Source organism: Ruditapes philippinarum, unplaced genomic scaffold (assembly GCF_026571515.1).
Source record: "Ruditapes philippinarum isolate M1 unplaced genomic scaffold, ASM2657151v2 ctg176_1_1_1_1, whole genome shotgun sequence".
NCBI lineage: Eukaryota > Metazoa > Mollusca > Bivalvia > Venerida > Veneridae > Ruditapes > Ruditapes philippinarum.
In genome coordinates this window covers 568,220-584,649 of record NW_026864115.1, presented here as the reverse complement: position 1 = coordinate 584,649, position 16,430 = coordinate 568,220, and the positions used below count along the sequence as shown (strand labels likewise).

At 34.9% G+C, this 16,430-nt stretch overlaps 1 protein-coding gene across 1 annotated transcript; it reads right to left on the bottom strand.

Annotated features, from left to right (window-relative positions):
- Positions 1-11,732: 11,732 nt before the first annotated feature.
- LOC132724473 (uncharacterized) lies at positions 11,733-16,111 on the bottom strand. The gene is made up of 3 exons (XM_060709343.1): positions 15,823-16,111; positions 13,323-14,167; positions 11,733-12,515 (listed from the first exon to the last, which is right to left on the bottom strand). Exons 1-3 carry the CDS (start codon positions 16,016-16,018, stop codon positions 11,733-11,735), a joined length of 1,824 nt encoding a protein of 607 aa, XP_060565326.1. The 5' UTR covers positions 16,019-16,111.
- Between the last annotated feature and the right edge of the window lie 319 nt (positions 16,112-16,430).

The window sequence follows — 16,430 nt, the reverse complement described above, 5'->3', positions numbered from 1 at the left end:
AAGTTCTGCAGGGTGACTGTAAGAGCTGCGCATACAAACTTATTTTCTAAGTATTGTTTTTTCAAGTTTTTATTTCGAAGACACATGTCAAGTATACAATTGTTATGTCGTACCCTTTTCTCGAAGTCTGACAAACCAATCTTAAATGTGCGTTGTTTTATATAATATGTTTTATCGATCTATACAGCCACGCCTGTTGGGTTTGAATTAATTTGACAGTGTATGGGTCATCAAAAGTTTCATATTTGAGTTCAAGAGGTAGGATAATAAATAAGATGTATTTATATTAATATTTTTACAAAGTTGATAATTATGACCATGTGGTCAGATAAGACAATGCAAATTATACCTTTGGGTTCAACTAAAGTTTATTTACTTCCAGTAGGTTCAATTCTTGCCGAAGATTTACAGAATATATGTCTATAATGATGTTAATTTGATGTAGAAACACATCATACCGGTTAAGGGAGTGGGGAAGGGGGAATGACCAAATGATGTCCAAATGTATCTGCATCTCAGCCCAGGGATCGTAGATTGAAGTCATATTCAGGTCATGGACGTGCCCTGGGTATCTTTATAACCAGAACACTTAAATGATCAAGCATTTTTTAAATAGCCTCGACATGTTTGAATTAATGTTAACATCTTTGAACTATCGCTATGAGGTGAACTTAAAGTTAGTTTTGAAGATGATAATAAGATATTTTTCTAGTATATCTTACACAGGGTTCTTCCCAATATTGCTTTAACAATCATTGTTAGACAGCTTGATACATACTATATATAGTATCTTTATTAGAATTATTCCATAAGAATAGCGATTGGATTACATTTCCTTAATGAAACATAACATAGCAACGATGTAAATTACCGGTGCCAGATGATAAATAACATCAATTTGAAACTAAAAAGCAGCAATGCAAAATGTGAAACAACAAAGCAGCAATGCAAATTTGAAACTACAAAGCAGTAATGCGAAATGTGAAACTACAAAGCAGTAATGCGAAATGTGAAACTACAAAGCAGCAATGCAAATTTGAAACTACAAAGCAGTAATGCGAAATGTGAAACTACAATGCAGTAATGCAAAATATGAAACTACAAAGCGCAACGCAAATTTGAAACTACAAAGCAGTAATGCGAAATGTGAAACTACAAAGCAGCAATGTGGAACTACAAAGCAGTAATGCGAAATGTGAAACTACAAAGCAGTATTGCAAAATGTGAAACTACAAAGCAGCAATGCGTAATGTAAACTACAAAGCATTAATGCGAAATGTAAACTACAAAGCAGTAATGCGAAATGTGAAACTACAAAGCAGTAATGCGAAATGTAAACTAAAAGCAGCAATGCGATGTTAAATAGCATCTATGCATAGTGACTAAACAGCAGTCTAAAGTGTGACATAGAAACAAATGACAACAGCATAGATCTGTTCGTTAATACTTGCACATTTTTTAAAAAGGAATTTATAAGTTTTATAATATTTGATTGTAAATACACACAATAAACATGTATAATGTCACATTTTTTCAAACATAATCAAGTGTACATATAAAATGGTTGGTCCTTTCCTGTATAAGTTTGCGCATGAATTATAAAGATAGTTTTCAATGTATACTCATACTAACAGAATAAATACAAATGAGAGTATGTAGGAATATGAAATAAATCTTTCACAGGTTTTACTTAATCACATCGGAATCCACTTTGTGAAGGTATATGATATTATAACATCAAGTCAAAATGACACGGCAACAATGCAAAGATACTCATCACCAGATTGAAGCAAACTTGCAACATCATATCGAAGCAAGCTTGCATCACCATACTGTAGCAAACTAGCACGTAGCCGTAGCCGGTGCTATGAGGGGGGCGTGGACGCTAACTTACACTTTTCAGTACCATCCATGAACAGGTTCGATCCAACCTGGTTTGCAAAATTTTCAACTTTGTCATTCTTTGCATTCTTTAGAGATTCCGTGTTTCTCTATATCTTGTCACATGACACTCAATGTGATGTAACAGTAAACACATTTTTATGTGATGATGTATCGAGATTCTAATCCGTTATATTGTTTTTGGTCTGTTTCTGTGGAGTAGATGTTTGACTAGAACTTTAAGTTATAAGAATAGGTCAGAGATGATTTGCTTTCACCGATCATGCTTAGATGCCTATTTATAAAACAGCACGTTTTCTTTGTATAATTGGATTGATTATTTTTAATGTTTTGTCGTTGTTCATATGATATACAAACAATATCGTTAAAGGTAATACGATACTAAGAACTAATGATTAATGTCACATATTGTATTTCAGTACTGGATACGTACAAAAAATCCGTGAAATGATTGTTTTGTTCAAAATATATCGAGTTTATAGGATCTCCACTGAGTTTGTTTATTCTTGACTGGACTTAAAAAATATTTTTTTTCGTGATTAATGCTTCATTTGGTGAGAGCATGTGTAAAATTTGAGATCATTCGCTCACTGCGTTTTTTTCCAGAGTACTTTTTACAAATCATGAAAAATGATCAAAATGGAAAAGCGTTGCAACGCTTTTCACACAAATTGAGCTACGAATAGTACACATGTACTTTAAGAATTTATTCCCGAGTATATTTCTTAATAGGGTTGTTTAGGGCGCATTATGCCTCAGAAATAAATATAAATAAAATAGATAAAGGTTTACCTCTTTAGAAATGGTTAACATGAATTTTATAACATTTAAATAATGGTTTTAGAGCAAGCTACCTGAAGAAATTAGCACAAAATTTGAAATTATCTGTCATAAATGTAGCAAAATGTAAACAAAGTACTATTTTGAATTCCATACAAAGTACACTTAACACTTTAACTGTCCTAATTTCCAAAAAACTTCAGAAGAAAAAGAATGTTCAGGCCAATAGCCAAATTTTAAATGTTTTGGAAATCATAAAAGTACACAAAAATAAAAAGGCTTCTGAGAAATAATTTTTTTAAGCATTTCTGCGGTATAATGGGTCTTTAAGAAGAAATTTGGGAAAACAATGAACGTCAGACACAAACATTATTTAAAAGATGTGGGCAACTCCCTCCGTCACATTGCTATCACAAAAGCTCACCTCGGATGAGCCAAAAATGAGCTAGGGTAATCATGGATGGCTATATAATCAGTAATCATTGATTTCTGTAAGTCAAATTAACAATATTTAAACAAGATTTTGATAGCTATTTTCTTATAATCAGTTATTATCTTGTCCTCGGCAACTACGTTCCGATCTCACAAGACTTTGTTTATTAGTTTGTCTGTTATAACACATGGTCATAACTCTTGGCGGCCGGTCCCTCAAACGGGCTTTTCTGGATAATAAACCAGTATTTACCAATGTCTCGGTAATTACTATTACCCACTATGAGACTCAATGTCTGAGAATATTGGACCAGAGTTTAACCCCTTTACCTCATTTATTCGCGAAACAACGCACATTCGATCCCCCTTTAGGCCTCAAATAGTGAAACAATGTCCTGTTTGGGCCCCAAACACATGTTTTCGTTTGAGAAATGTTTTAAGAAAAAGTGATCAATTTTTTCGGTGCCGCCCCTATCAGAAATATGCATCATGGGTGCCAGCCTTATCCAGCCTTATGTAATGTTTCTTATCTCAAATACACCAACGGTGATAGCTTCAAGGAATACACAACCCACAACCAGCGGTGATAGTCCTCTCTGATGGTTCTTGTCTCTGATTATCCCAAGGTCATAGGCCCAGAGAATTAAGAAAAGTTTACACAACCAACGGTGACAGGCTTATATAGTGTTTTTAACCCACGAAGATAGAGTTGGGGAACATGATAAAGCTCACACAACACACGGTGATTTTGTTTGTTTGTTTGTTTGTTTTGGGTTTTACGTCACATCGACACAGTATAGGTCATATCGCGACGTTCAAGCTTTACTGGTAGAGGAAGACATCAGGTGCCCTTCCGTGCATTTTGTCAGGCACGAACAGCACCTGAGTAGAACCACCGACGTTCCGTAAGCTAACTGGATAGCTTCCTCACATGAAAGAATACAAAGTCCCTGTCGAGATTCGAACCCACAGCGGTGACGGGCAAGTAGTTTGAAGTCAACAACCTTAACCACTCGGCCACCATAAACGGTGATAGCCTAATCTAATTGTTCTTATCTCAAATATATCCACTACGATGGTGAAAGGCCTATCTAATAGTTACTATCTCAAATTAACTACGATGTAACCCTCAGAGAATACAAGAAAGCTCACATATCTAATGGGCATATCTAATGGTTCTGATCATTTATTAGCCAACGGATTACAGCAAAGCATAACACACGGTGGTAAGCTCCTCTAATTGTTCGTATCTAAATTTAATCAACGGTAATAATGTATAAAAAGGGCATAACTGGCTGTGGAAATGCAACTTTTAATAAAGATAAACTCGTTGCAGAGTTCATTATGTTACAATGTGCTTTCTGTTGCGCTAGGGAAATTATACAATAAGAACATATAAAAACAGTGGTTATGCCCCCTTTCTACGCTTATTTCTGGTTTTACGAGCAGTGTATTAGTAATAGTTCATTGATTACTTTAGTAAACATTTGTCCTATTTTCTAAGACAAACAGTTTATATTTCGGCCAGCAGCTTCTTGTCAAATGTGCAATGTGTTAAATAGATACATTTTTGTCAATTACAAGTAGTACCCTTTAAGGTGTTGTTTCACAACTTTGAATTCTTCATCCACATTTCCCGGGAAGAAGACATAACTCTGTTAAGGAGTTTGTATCAAATTATACTCCTTTGATTTTCCGGTAACTGAAGAGAACCCGCTGATTAGATAGTTTTCTCAGATGAACGAATCCAAAGACCTGACAGCGGTGCTGGGTAAGTGATTGAAAGTCTACGACCATAACCACTCGGTCGCGGACAAATCCTATCAGATAATATAATTTATATGATTTGAAACATGATTAACGTTCCTTTAAATCATAAGTATCAAATAGTTGAATTTGCGTAAGGCTTATTCTATCATAACATAATGTGGCCGATGTCGGGGCATACATGAAACATATATTGATTGACAAAATTTCGTCTTAAATAAATCATGAAAACTATTTTTTCTTATTGTTTTTGTGTTGGTATAAAGTTAAATGTTTGACAACAGATACAATGGAATAAAAAACTAAACAAAACTATATATCATCACAATGCTATATTTATTCATTATTTCTGAATTATTAGTCTCTACTATAATTGGTGGCTGATTTGGTACATTTTGCGCGTTGCGTTGTGGATAGCGACAACACAACATATATCGTTATCGCCTTTTCGTCTTAATTGTCGCGCAAAATGGCACGTTGACGTACTGTCATGTTGTCGTCCTTTCTCTAGCAAAGCACGCCAAACGGCGCGTTCTCGTGCGGCGCGATGTCGCCCTGTCGCTTGACTTATAAGCCAATCCTTCTATTTGAGCCGACAAATGTGACATCGCGACAACACGCCGCACGACAACGCGCCATTTGGCGGGAATTGTTAGAGGCGGGACAACAAGTCGAAAGTCCGACAACATGCCGTTTGACTCTTTGTCGTGCTGTCGCTAGCGACAATACGACACTCAAAAGCGTTCCAAATCAGCCGCCATAAATATCATATATTGTCTTTGATAAAAGGAAACATCTTGCTATTATGGAATAAACAAATATGAATCTAATTTACTTTATATTCTATAAATAAACAAAAATGTTGCAACTGTAAATATTCATCACTGATGTGTGTATATAGAGGTTCTTTTAGTTACATATTCGTTTTCTGCGCAGGCACATACGACGTTTAACAGTTGATTGAAAATGCTAGGCCTCAGTCACATATACGATAATATATATACATAGAATGTGAAATATCAAAGAAAACTTTCTACAAAAATAAACTTATGCACTAGACGAAATATATAAATCAAAACGAAAGTGTTACATTATGAAAAAATAGCAGTTACTTAAATGCTATTATACTTTTTAAGGGATACTGAAAGTTTGAACAATATACTATCTGTACTATTCATTTACATAGAAAAGTTGATTGAATTAACATTAGTACTTTACTCTCTAGCATTGTATTTTCTTCAATCACTACATGTGTTAAAGAACTGACAATTAAATAAGTAATGATATTCATATCCAAGACAGCTAGCATTGCACAAATTACACACTGGTATATTACAAAATCTACATGACTCAACAGGCAATTTATTATTCATACATCTAAAGTGCACAAGAATTATGCAAACTCCGCGCAACGATTACTTCCCTTGATCACTACAGTATTTGCGTGGAAAATGAGTCAGATTGCGTTACAATTTCTACAACATTGAACAACATACAGCACAGTCGTTCGGCATATTTGCCATGTCAATAATGGTCACATTATCATAAAATAATCACTCTTGATCATCAAGAACAAAATTACTATCAAGTACCCTTTAACTATATAAAAAAAAACAAGGTATATAACTCGCCGAAGCGTATTCCCCCGACACGGTCAACATTTTGCTAACGCATTTTATTTTTTAAATAAGACATATTTTCATACTTAACCAACATGCAAACATAGCACAATGGAAATATCTTCCACTAAGCGTTAAAACTGTTGATCCAAAAATCACTATTTTACGTTGATTATTTTCCATCAAAACTGATTTCAAAGTGCTGAACAATATTTCATTCGCACAAAAAATATTACAAATAAGCCAACCAATACCAATATGGTAAACAATGCCATTGTGTCGTTATTGGTAAAATTTTAAAATACACGTTTCATGTAAGAACGCAAATGCATCGAATAAAAAACCTTATTCGCTCTCGTATCAATCAAATAAAGTGACAGACGGACAGAAGAAAGACAGACAGACATACAGTTTCTGAAAATAAACACTGAACATGAATTACTAATTTAACACCAAAAAGATGCAGTCATGTTTATAAAAATTTACAAATATGAGAATAATATAAAAAAAGTAATGAAAGAGAAGGGACAGGTGAAGCTTCTGCATTCTTAATTATATAATGATCCGGGACGATCCGGGGTGAAATTATTGTTGCGGTCAAACTTACCCCGGCATCACTACGGTAATGCCAAACTAGCCACCGAGGATGCGCTCCGGACCATCCAGGCAGAGCCTATAAGAAGCTACGGTTCATGACGGTGCTTTGCCGTTCGTTCCCGGATGACTCCGGAAGAGCCCCAGTTGACCCAGGCAGAGCCACGGTCGCTTCAGGCAGAGTCCCTGTTGATTGAAAACGCGCGAAAAGGATTTCATTGATACATCATTTTTATTTAATATTATATCTATTACTCTCGAACAGTAATTCAGGATGATTTTCTGAAAAAGTCTTATGCAAGACTGGATAAAAGGGAAATGGGAAGGGTTTAAATACAAACAAGTGAAATCATCGCAAATTGTCGTGATTCTTTTGAAATGAACTGGGCTTTGCCGGGGCTCTACCAGGATCAACCGTAGCTCCATCGTCATCTTCCGGGGCTCTGCCAGCATCCTTCGGTACTCTGCCGGCCTTCACAGGATCTCTGCCAGCATTCACCGGGGCTCTACCGTAGCTCTACCGGGTATATCATGCCCCGGATCATCGGTGCTCCCCCGATGTTACCCCGGTCGTTCCAAGGCAGAGCTAATGATGAAGTCGGCAAAGCTATACTTTCCGGATCATCCCGGACCACCCCCAATGTGGCCATCCACGTGACTTTTCGGGTACGGAGCACGCCGATTTTTCTCCCGATTCAGGTAGGTTTTTCATTCATAACTTATTTATTACTCAACCGATTTTGATCAGATAAGGCTCAGAGTTCCCGTAATTATATCATATCAGCTTCCACGGTATATCAAAATTCTGAAAACCTCTGAATGGTTTTTGAGAACATTCGAGTACAGTTTTCTTTTCATAGCCTGGGCCGAGGGGAACGGTACACACTCATTTGCCATAAGAAGCGGTTTCTAGCAAGTCATACGTTTTTTGTCACTATTTCATAGAAAAATACATGTTAAATCTGATAAGATTTACTGGGTCCAATGTATCGAGTGAATGTAGTGATGTTTTAAATAGCATATTTTCATAAAGTTATGTTGCAATGGTACGCAACACACTGTTATTTCAAAAGATACGGTACACACACAATTTCTGTCTTTGAAATAATTTTAAAATAAAATATATGAAAATTAAATTTAAAATATAATGTGAGTGATATTATTCATAGTTATACATTTTATTTATTTAAACAATAACCCCGGGACCTGTTTTGCAATGAATCATTATGCTTACTTTAAATTTTAATATGTATGTGTGCATTTTATTTCAAGAGATCAGCTTAACATTTTCAACCTTCATGTAATTGTCCTATTTAAAATCACCTAGGGTATGTTTTAAACACTTTGATCTTCACAGAATCATGTAGTTGCGTTTAAAATGATTGTTCTATAGAAAAAAACCGTCGTTATAATGATATGTTTATTGTTGTTTATTGTTGTTGTTGTCTTTTTTGATATTTCTTTTAGTTTTAGCCTCGTGAAGTGTAAGATATGTCTTTTTGCTTCAACCTGGAAAAATAAAACAAGGTCATGACCTAAATCGCTGAAAAGTATCATTACTTGATACCATTATATATATTTATATTTTGTTAATAATAAGTAAGTTCCGAGGTAGAATTTTGCAATATCTTGGTTATTTTTAATTAAATCAAAGCACAGAATGCGCTGAATTTGTTTGGGTCTCAGAATGTCAGAAAGGTGAAGGTTGTGAGATTATAAACCAATTTGTTTTTGTATAGTGCCACCAATGCTATTTCCAGTGTTATAACTGTAGTAAATTGGCTTAGCTATAAGGCTAATTGCAACACTGATATTCAATTCAATGTTTATTTGGCCTAAACAATAAAAAAAATAAACATTAGTTGCCTTAACTGGGATTTGAACTCATGGCATCTCTCTTCCTAAACGAGCGTGTGGAAGTTATAAGATAATAGCCTGAAGAAAACCATATTGTTCCAAGTTAGGGTTTGTAACCCTTATTATTTTCGTTGAACACAGATGTAAATAAATAATCATGGAGCTTAATGTTACATGTATATCTGTACAGAATTTCTTCCCCCGAGAAGGCTTGAAAATTAATGCGCATGTCATTTGACAATCTTTACGCCGTGATCCCCCCTTAATTTTTGTTTGGCGTAAGAGTACTTATTAAGGGAAGTAACCGCTTCGTTGAGTTCGTTCTACTTTCTGATTTTGCAAATAAGCATATCGGAGTCTGAAATTTCGCTACCATTATTTGTTTGGTCTGACGACCCAAACAAATAAAAATGTAGTTGACATGGCTTAAATTTATAATGTTTAAAGACATAAAGCTTTAAAAATAACTTTTAATTAAGGTAATATAGGTCATTTTTGGTTTGGTTTCACGTCTCACCAAAACTGACATAATCATGTTGCGACTTTCCAGTTTTACAAGTGCCCCTTTAGGTATATATACAGGTACGAACGGGCACCTGAGAGGAACGACCGACATTCTGTACGGTACACGTGAAAAATCGAAACATCGAAGTCACTTGTGGTCTTGTACCTACTTCATGTAGTATATAAAACAGAACGCAGCCTTCAAAATCCATAGCCTTTGATTGACAAAATGGGTATTATTAAAATATCATTTTATTTTTAACACAAACACGCAAGCACACATATCCATGAACTCATGTTTTTAAAGCATCTTTAAATGAAATTTGATCATTGACAATAAGTTTCGTGAGTTATTGATAACTACTATTAAAAAGAAACTAAAAAAGTCCAAGATAGGCATAATTTTACCAAAATTTCGTACATGTATATGTAACAAGGTTACCTTGTATAATCTACATTACGTTTTATAACAGGCCTTGTTCCCGTATGGATTCTTCAAATTATCCGGCTTTTAATTTTGATTGCACGTAAAACTGCGGAATATCTTTGTCCATATGTAGATAATTTGATAATTTACATACATGCAGTTAGTTTGGGACCCTTGCAGATGATTCATACCAAATATCATGTGGCAGAAAAATACTTAAATTTTTCTGTGATTTAGAAATATCCACTTGCATCAAAACCAGTGTTTTTTCTCAAAATTCGATTATTTAAACAACATTTTGCAAGGCACATATATTTCTAACTTACTCTTAACTTCTTGCTTGTTTTTTTATATTCATACTAAGTTCAGACAGTCATTTATATACTGGAACAAATAAATTAAATTAAAGAATAATCACACATAACAGATGTCCATGTATTTCACAATTCGTTTTATAATCCGAAAAAAAATATAGATAATTATTTCAAATTAGAAACAAAACAGAGCATAAATTTTGAATGTCTTCTGTATCCCTCTCTAAAATATTAACATCTTATAGCCAAATAGTAATTGCGCAACATTTAAAATCGAATTTTGCGCGTCGTACTCTCAAAGTGTTCCTTTTTTTAATAACCCCGTTAACACCAAACTGTAAGCATAATGATACATTGCAAAACAAGTCCCAGGGTTCTCGTTTAAATTAAAAAATATATAACTATGGAAAAAAACAATCACATTATAATTTAAATCAAATTTTCATATATTTTATTTTAGAATTATTTCAAAGACAAAAAGTGTGTGTGTGTGTGTCGTATCTTTTGAAAAACAGTGTGCTCCGTACCATTTCAACATAACTTTATAAAAAATATGCTAAAATATCACTGCATTCACTCGATACATTGAACATAGTAAATATATAAGATTTAACATGTATTTTCCTATGACATAGTGACATAAAAACATGTGACTTGCTAGAAATCGCTTCTTATGACAAATGAGTGTGTACCGTTCCCCTCGGCCCCGGCTATGAGAGGAAAACTGTACTCGAATGTTCTCAAAAACCATTCAGGGGTTTTCAGAATTTTGATATACCGTTGGAAGCTGATATAAATACGGGTACTCTGCGCCTTATCTGATCAAAATCGGTTAGGTAATAAATAAGTTATAAATAAAAAAAACCTACCTGAATCGGGTCACGTGGTATGGCCATTGACCCCGGTGATATTATTAAATATTTTATTCTATCCAAGGTCGAATGCCGGATGTTCCCGGATCATCCCGGACATTGTCTGCAGAGTTACGGATGTACTCTGGGTGTTCCCGGTCGTACCCGGTCTCCCCGGATCACCCCGGACGTTTACTGGGTCTCTGTTAGACTGTTAGCTTAAGAATATGAAAACAAATCATGGTGGATACCATCTTCGAAACAACACTTCAGTTAAGTCATTAGAAATTCAATGAAAAAAAACGATGATAAAACATCTAAGTTTTAAAAAAAGTAAAACAAGAAGCAAATGTTTTGTTGATTTTGAAATAATAAATGGAAAATTGTGTTTTAAGCAACTCTATAAGCATTTGTCTTCGTGTTTGTTTATTTGTTTGTTTTGTTTGTTGAGCAACACTAAGTCGCATGGCGACTGTTTAGCTTAATCACTGGTGGAAGGAAACCTCAGGTGCCCATTCATTCCTTATTTCAGTCACGGGCGTGCACCGACGTTCCTTAGGATAGCTAGATAGCTTCATAATATGAAAGAATCCGAAGTCAATAGCTTAACTCGAAGTCACAACGGTGAGTAGCAATTAAGTGGTTGTATGTCAACCACCTTAACGGTCCCGTACGCCCCATCCGTTTACATCAAAGTGATAAGAAAGATGGTCCAGATGAACACTCCAAGTGATAGAGTAGTTTTAATAGCATGATTGTTTTCAATGAGATTGTAGCCGGAACCTTCAAGGCATACATGACAAACCGGATTTGGTCCCGACGTATCTAGGATGTACTCATTATTGTACAAGTAGCGATTTGAAATCTTGTTGAATACAATATTACCTTCATTGGATACATTGAATTCATTACTGTTCAATTGAACATTCACACAAAAGTATAATTTTCTCAGAAGAACAACTCCACCACCACCGATACTTGGTTTCATATAGATTCTTTTATAACTTGTATTTTTACTGGTTGTGAATAATTCCCTATCACCAATTAGTTCATTCGGTATTTTTGGACTCAACGACAGTGTTGTTTTGTGCGATTTAAGCAGCCATTTTTCATTCATGCATTTCTTGATTGTATTCATGACCATTTTTGTATTAGTAGCAGACGTACGTTTGCTCGTGAAAATGACAAGTTCATCCGTATCATGGACTGACTTCAGTTGTTTGTAATATACACGTTCGATCATAAATGTCTTTAGAAACGAAGACGTTAAGCTCGAAATATCAAAAGGACGATTTAAACTTTCAAAATCTGAAAGAAACTGAAGTACATTGAAAGGCTTCGAACTTTTAAGGTGAACACGTATTTTGAATACAATATTAGACCATTCCAGTGTTGTATAGATACATTTTCCCTCCTTGTCACGGATTTGTCCGTACGGACAACTGATAGGTTTGCACTTGTCACCAACCTGCAACATAATAAGTAATGTTTTTATGTACAGTATCTTAAATTAAAAGTTTACTAGATAAAAGCAAAGGTGTATATAAAAGCATATAATTGAATGATTACTAGAATATACGAATTATGCATTTATCTTCACATAAAACAATTAAAGATATACTATGCTCAAATTTGATAATAGAAAATATTTATAATTTAATATAATAATATAAAAAGCGTGTTCAGACTTCACACAAAGTAGATGTGTTATGTTTAAAATTCTACCATCTTTCTACAAACTATATGTGGTCACAAAATGAATATACAGTGTCAAATATAAAGGACCAAAAAAACTGGCAGAAGAAACCTTAAGAAACCTGACTCTACCTGTAATAGTAACCGCAGCTTCCCGTACATAGTACATCCATTCTTTTATTTAAATTAGACATTTCAATAATTTCAATAAATTTCTCTGATAAGCATAGTATATCTTGTAAGAACGATCATGTCAATAATCATTTTTTACTTTGTAATAAATTGAGCTCTGATGACTATGATACGTACATATAAAAAAGAAGCGCCCGTGGTCGTGTTGTTAATGTTGATGACATTAAAACACTCAATACTTTGCAGCGGGCTATAAATTCTTTAACGTCTGTGTTTCTACACAGAAACCCGCTCGTGCCCGAAATTATGCAAGGTGAGCCACTTCAGGTCTCTCTCCACCAGTAGAGCTGGAAATTCGTCATATGACCATTTACATTGTCAGTGTCACTTAAAACCCAACCAAATAAAATCATGTGAATGAATATATACGTTAGTATACTAAACCTACAGTTCCAAAATCTGTATCTTGAATCAAACATGCCAACTTTACATTGGATGGTTCTCTTCTTACACCTTTGATTCGTGATAAGCTCTGTAAAGAGTTTAAATTGATAAGTGCTGATATATATCCTCCCGGAGACCTTTCATGCACCAGATTTGGACAATCATGAAGAATACGGTTGTTTCCATTGCAAATATGACAAAATATATTTGCAAACATATCAAATCGTCTGTATGGAGATACAAAACCGCTAGTACAAGCATCAACTATTTCAGACGCACTCATGTGTACTGTCTTGGGGAGAAGAAAGGCCGGAAACGAACACGTGTCAATTAAACTGTTATAACACAAACTTTTTCTTTGAATAGCAATGTCTTCTGGTGGAAAAAACTGCTTCTGACACGTTTCGAGATAGGCTCTATCTAAATCAATGTAACCTCTGCTTTTAGTTTTGCAATGGTATTCCCCCTCCCAGATAACAATGTCCTCTTCTGTTTCATTGTGTCCTCTAGCGCAATAAATGTTTTTGTAAATGAGACCAGTCCTTTTTGATGATACCGGAAGAAGACTTCCCCATGGGGCTACCTCGAAATTTCCACATGTCTCATTTCTTGGTAAATAGCGAGTATCTATTATTTCGGAAGCCATCCAAAAGGACTGACGCTGAATTCTTCCGGCTGGATCAGTTGGTTGCTGGGATGATGGATAAAGACATTCATGTGCAAGAGTAGTGTCATTTTTAAATACATAACTTCTGTGTTCATCTTCAACATCGCCGTCTCCTAAACGATACGCTTGATCTGGGAAACAACAGTTTCCATGTTCTTTACAACTTGGTTTACAAGAACATTCTGTAACAAAAACATATATTCTTCTTCAATTAATTCATGTGGTCGAATACCCACGGCCAAATCAATTTTTGGCATCTGATGATTCAGTGAATTTTGCAAAAATTGTACATAAATAGAGTCGCTTAACGATCTTTGTGGTAAAATCTAGTCATGATTAAATTCAAGTTTAGGTAAATAAGAAAAAGAAAATTTGCAAGATACTGATATATTTTTCAATCATAATGGTTACCATTTCAGCCAAGTAGTTTCAATTTCCATCCATTTGAGCAGACACGATTTTTTGAAATTCATACATAATGCAACCTTAACTTTAAAAAGTTCAAACCTGCGCTCTACACAGCGACTTATATTGGTTAAAATTTATGCCAAGGTGCTGTAATTTTCATCCATCAGTTCAAAAGAAACAGAGTGGATACGAAATTTCTTACAGACATACGAACAACCAACCAGGTGCATAACAATATAGACCTAAAATCTTTTACATGCATGAACATATTCAAACTCAAACATAGACGGCGTCGCTATTTAAAAAGCAGGCCTTCAAGTTTCTTTGTGATTCTCTTGGTGGACTTATGACGTCAACGCTATTAAAGATCCAATCAGAGCAGCGCTTTTATGGATGGTATTATAGGGTAAACGCACGTTTTGCCGTGTTATAACGTCTGCAGAGTCCCGAGGAACGGTTGGTGCCCGAGCCCGGTAGGGCGAGGGCTCCAACCGTTCCGAGGGACTCTGCAGACTTTATAACACGAAATAAACGTGCGTTGACGCTATTATAGCATAACATTTTAAAACAGATTCATGATGTATATTATATATAAAACTCAAACATTAAATCCTTGTGCTTGAACGGTATTTATCCAACTCTACATGTTTTACGAATGCGTTTTATTTTTTCCGGGGCCAACAACTTGAGAACCGAACGAAATTTCGAATTTTAATTGATTTAACAAAGTTTAACTTTGGAGATATATTAACTTAAGAAAAACATGACATTACTCTACCAAAGACAAAACAGGCGCCTCAGAAATTCCTAGAATGGTTACAGATTGGCGGTAGGAAAAAGATCAGTGACATCAGATTCAATTTCAGAATCGGTTTTTTAAGCACGCAAGTTTAAAAAAAAAACAGGCATAAAACATTATTCTCTCAAAGAAACACAATGAACATTTACCAATATAAACGTCAATAAAACAAAGTTTTCTTATATTCATTTTGTGCTTTCCATTTTTGTAAGTTAATCGGGGGATTAAACTGAATGACAGATTCTATTTGTTTACATTGACAACTGTCCGTTTCTAAGAAAGGGCGACAACCAAGATAAGCGGCGATGTCTATACTGTACGCCGTATTGCCGGCATAATTACTTGAATATGCGACTAAGGTCCTCGAATTAATAATTCCAATATAACAAGAGCGCATGACTCTGGCAAACAGGCCAAATCGTCATTTTTTGTTTGTTTTCTGGGCCCTGCATGTATTGCGCATAGGTAAAACCGGGCTATAACAAGAGCGCGTGACTATGTTAACGCATGGTTTTGGCCCCGTTATAACATGGGCAAAAGAGGGAAAAATAGCCGATTTTATGTTATAATATATATTACGATCTGTAACGCGCTGACGTTACATATCGTGAAATAATACTAACAACGTACCAGAACAACAACTGCTTGTATCTTGAAATGTATCAGTCTGGGACATGTTCGCGCTGCAGATGTCTTGTCCGGTACACAACAATCTAGCCATCTCAACAACCTTAGTTCGAGTTATTTCACATTTGCAATCACACACCAACAAACATAAAATCGGCACAAATAGTTCTTTAAACATGATTGTAGATTTAAATGTCATAGTTTTACCTGAAATAAATTGGTTTTCTTTTTGTAATTAGGCAAGATAAAATATTACAATTTCAAAGAAATGTTCAGATTATACGGCAACAGATACCAGGCATAACAGTGCATGATTGTAATATAGATTTGTTTGAAATGCAACATAAACCCTTTGGAGACTGAATATGATTTATTTTATTATATATACCTTTAATATTTCTTGCGAAAATACATTATTATTTTCGTATTCAGTGAATAGCCTGACATAATAACGGACTTCCTACATGTTTGCATTTTGTACTTTCGGTTTCTCAACAACAATAATAAATATATAAATAATGTAATGTTTGCTTTTGTATGTTCAAGATGGACTTTTACTTGATCGGTGCAAAAGCACTTGCAAAAAAATGAGTTTGATCAAGGTTCGTTCA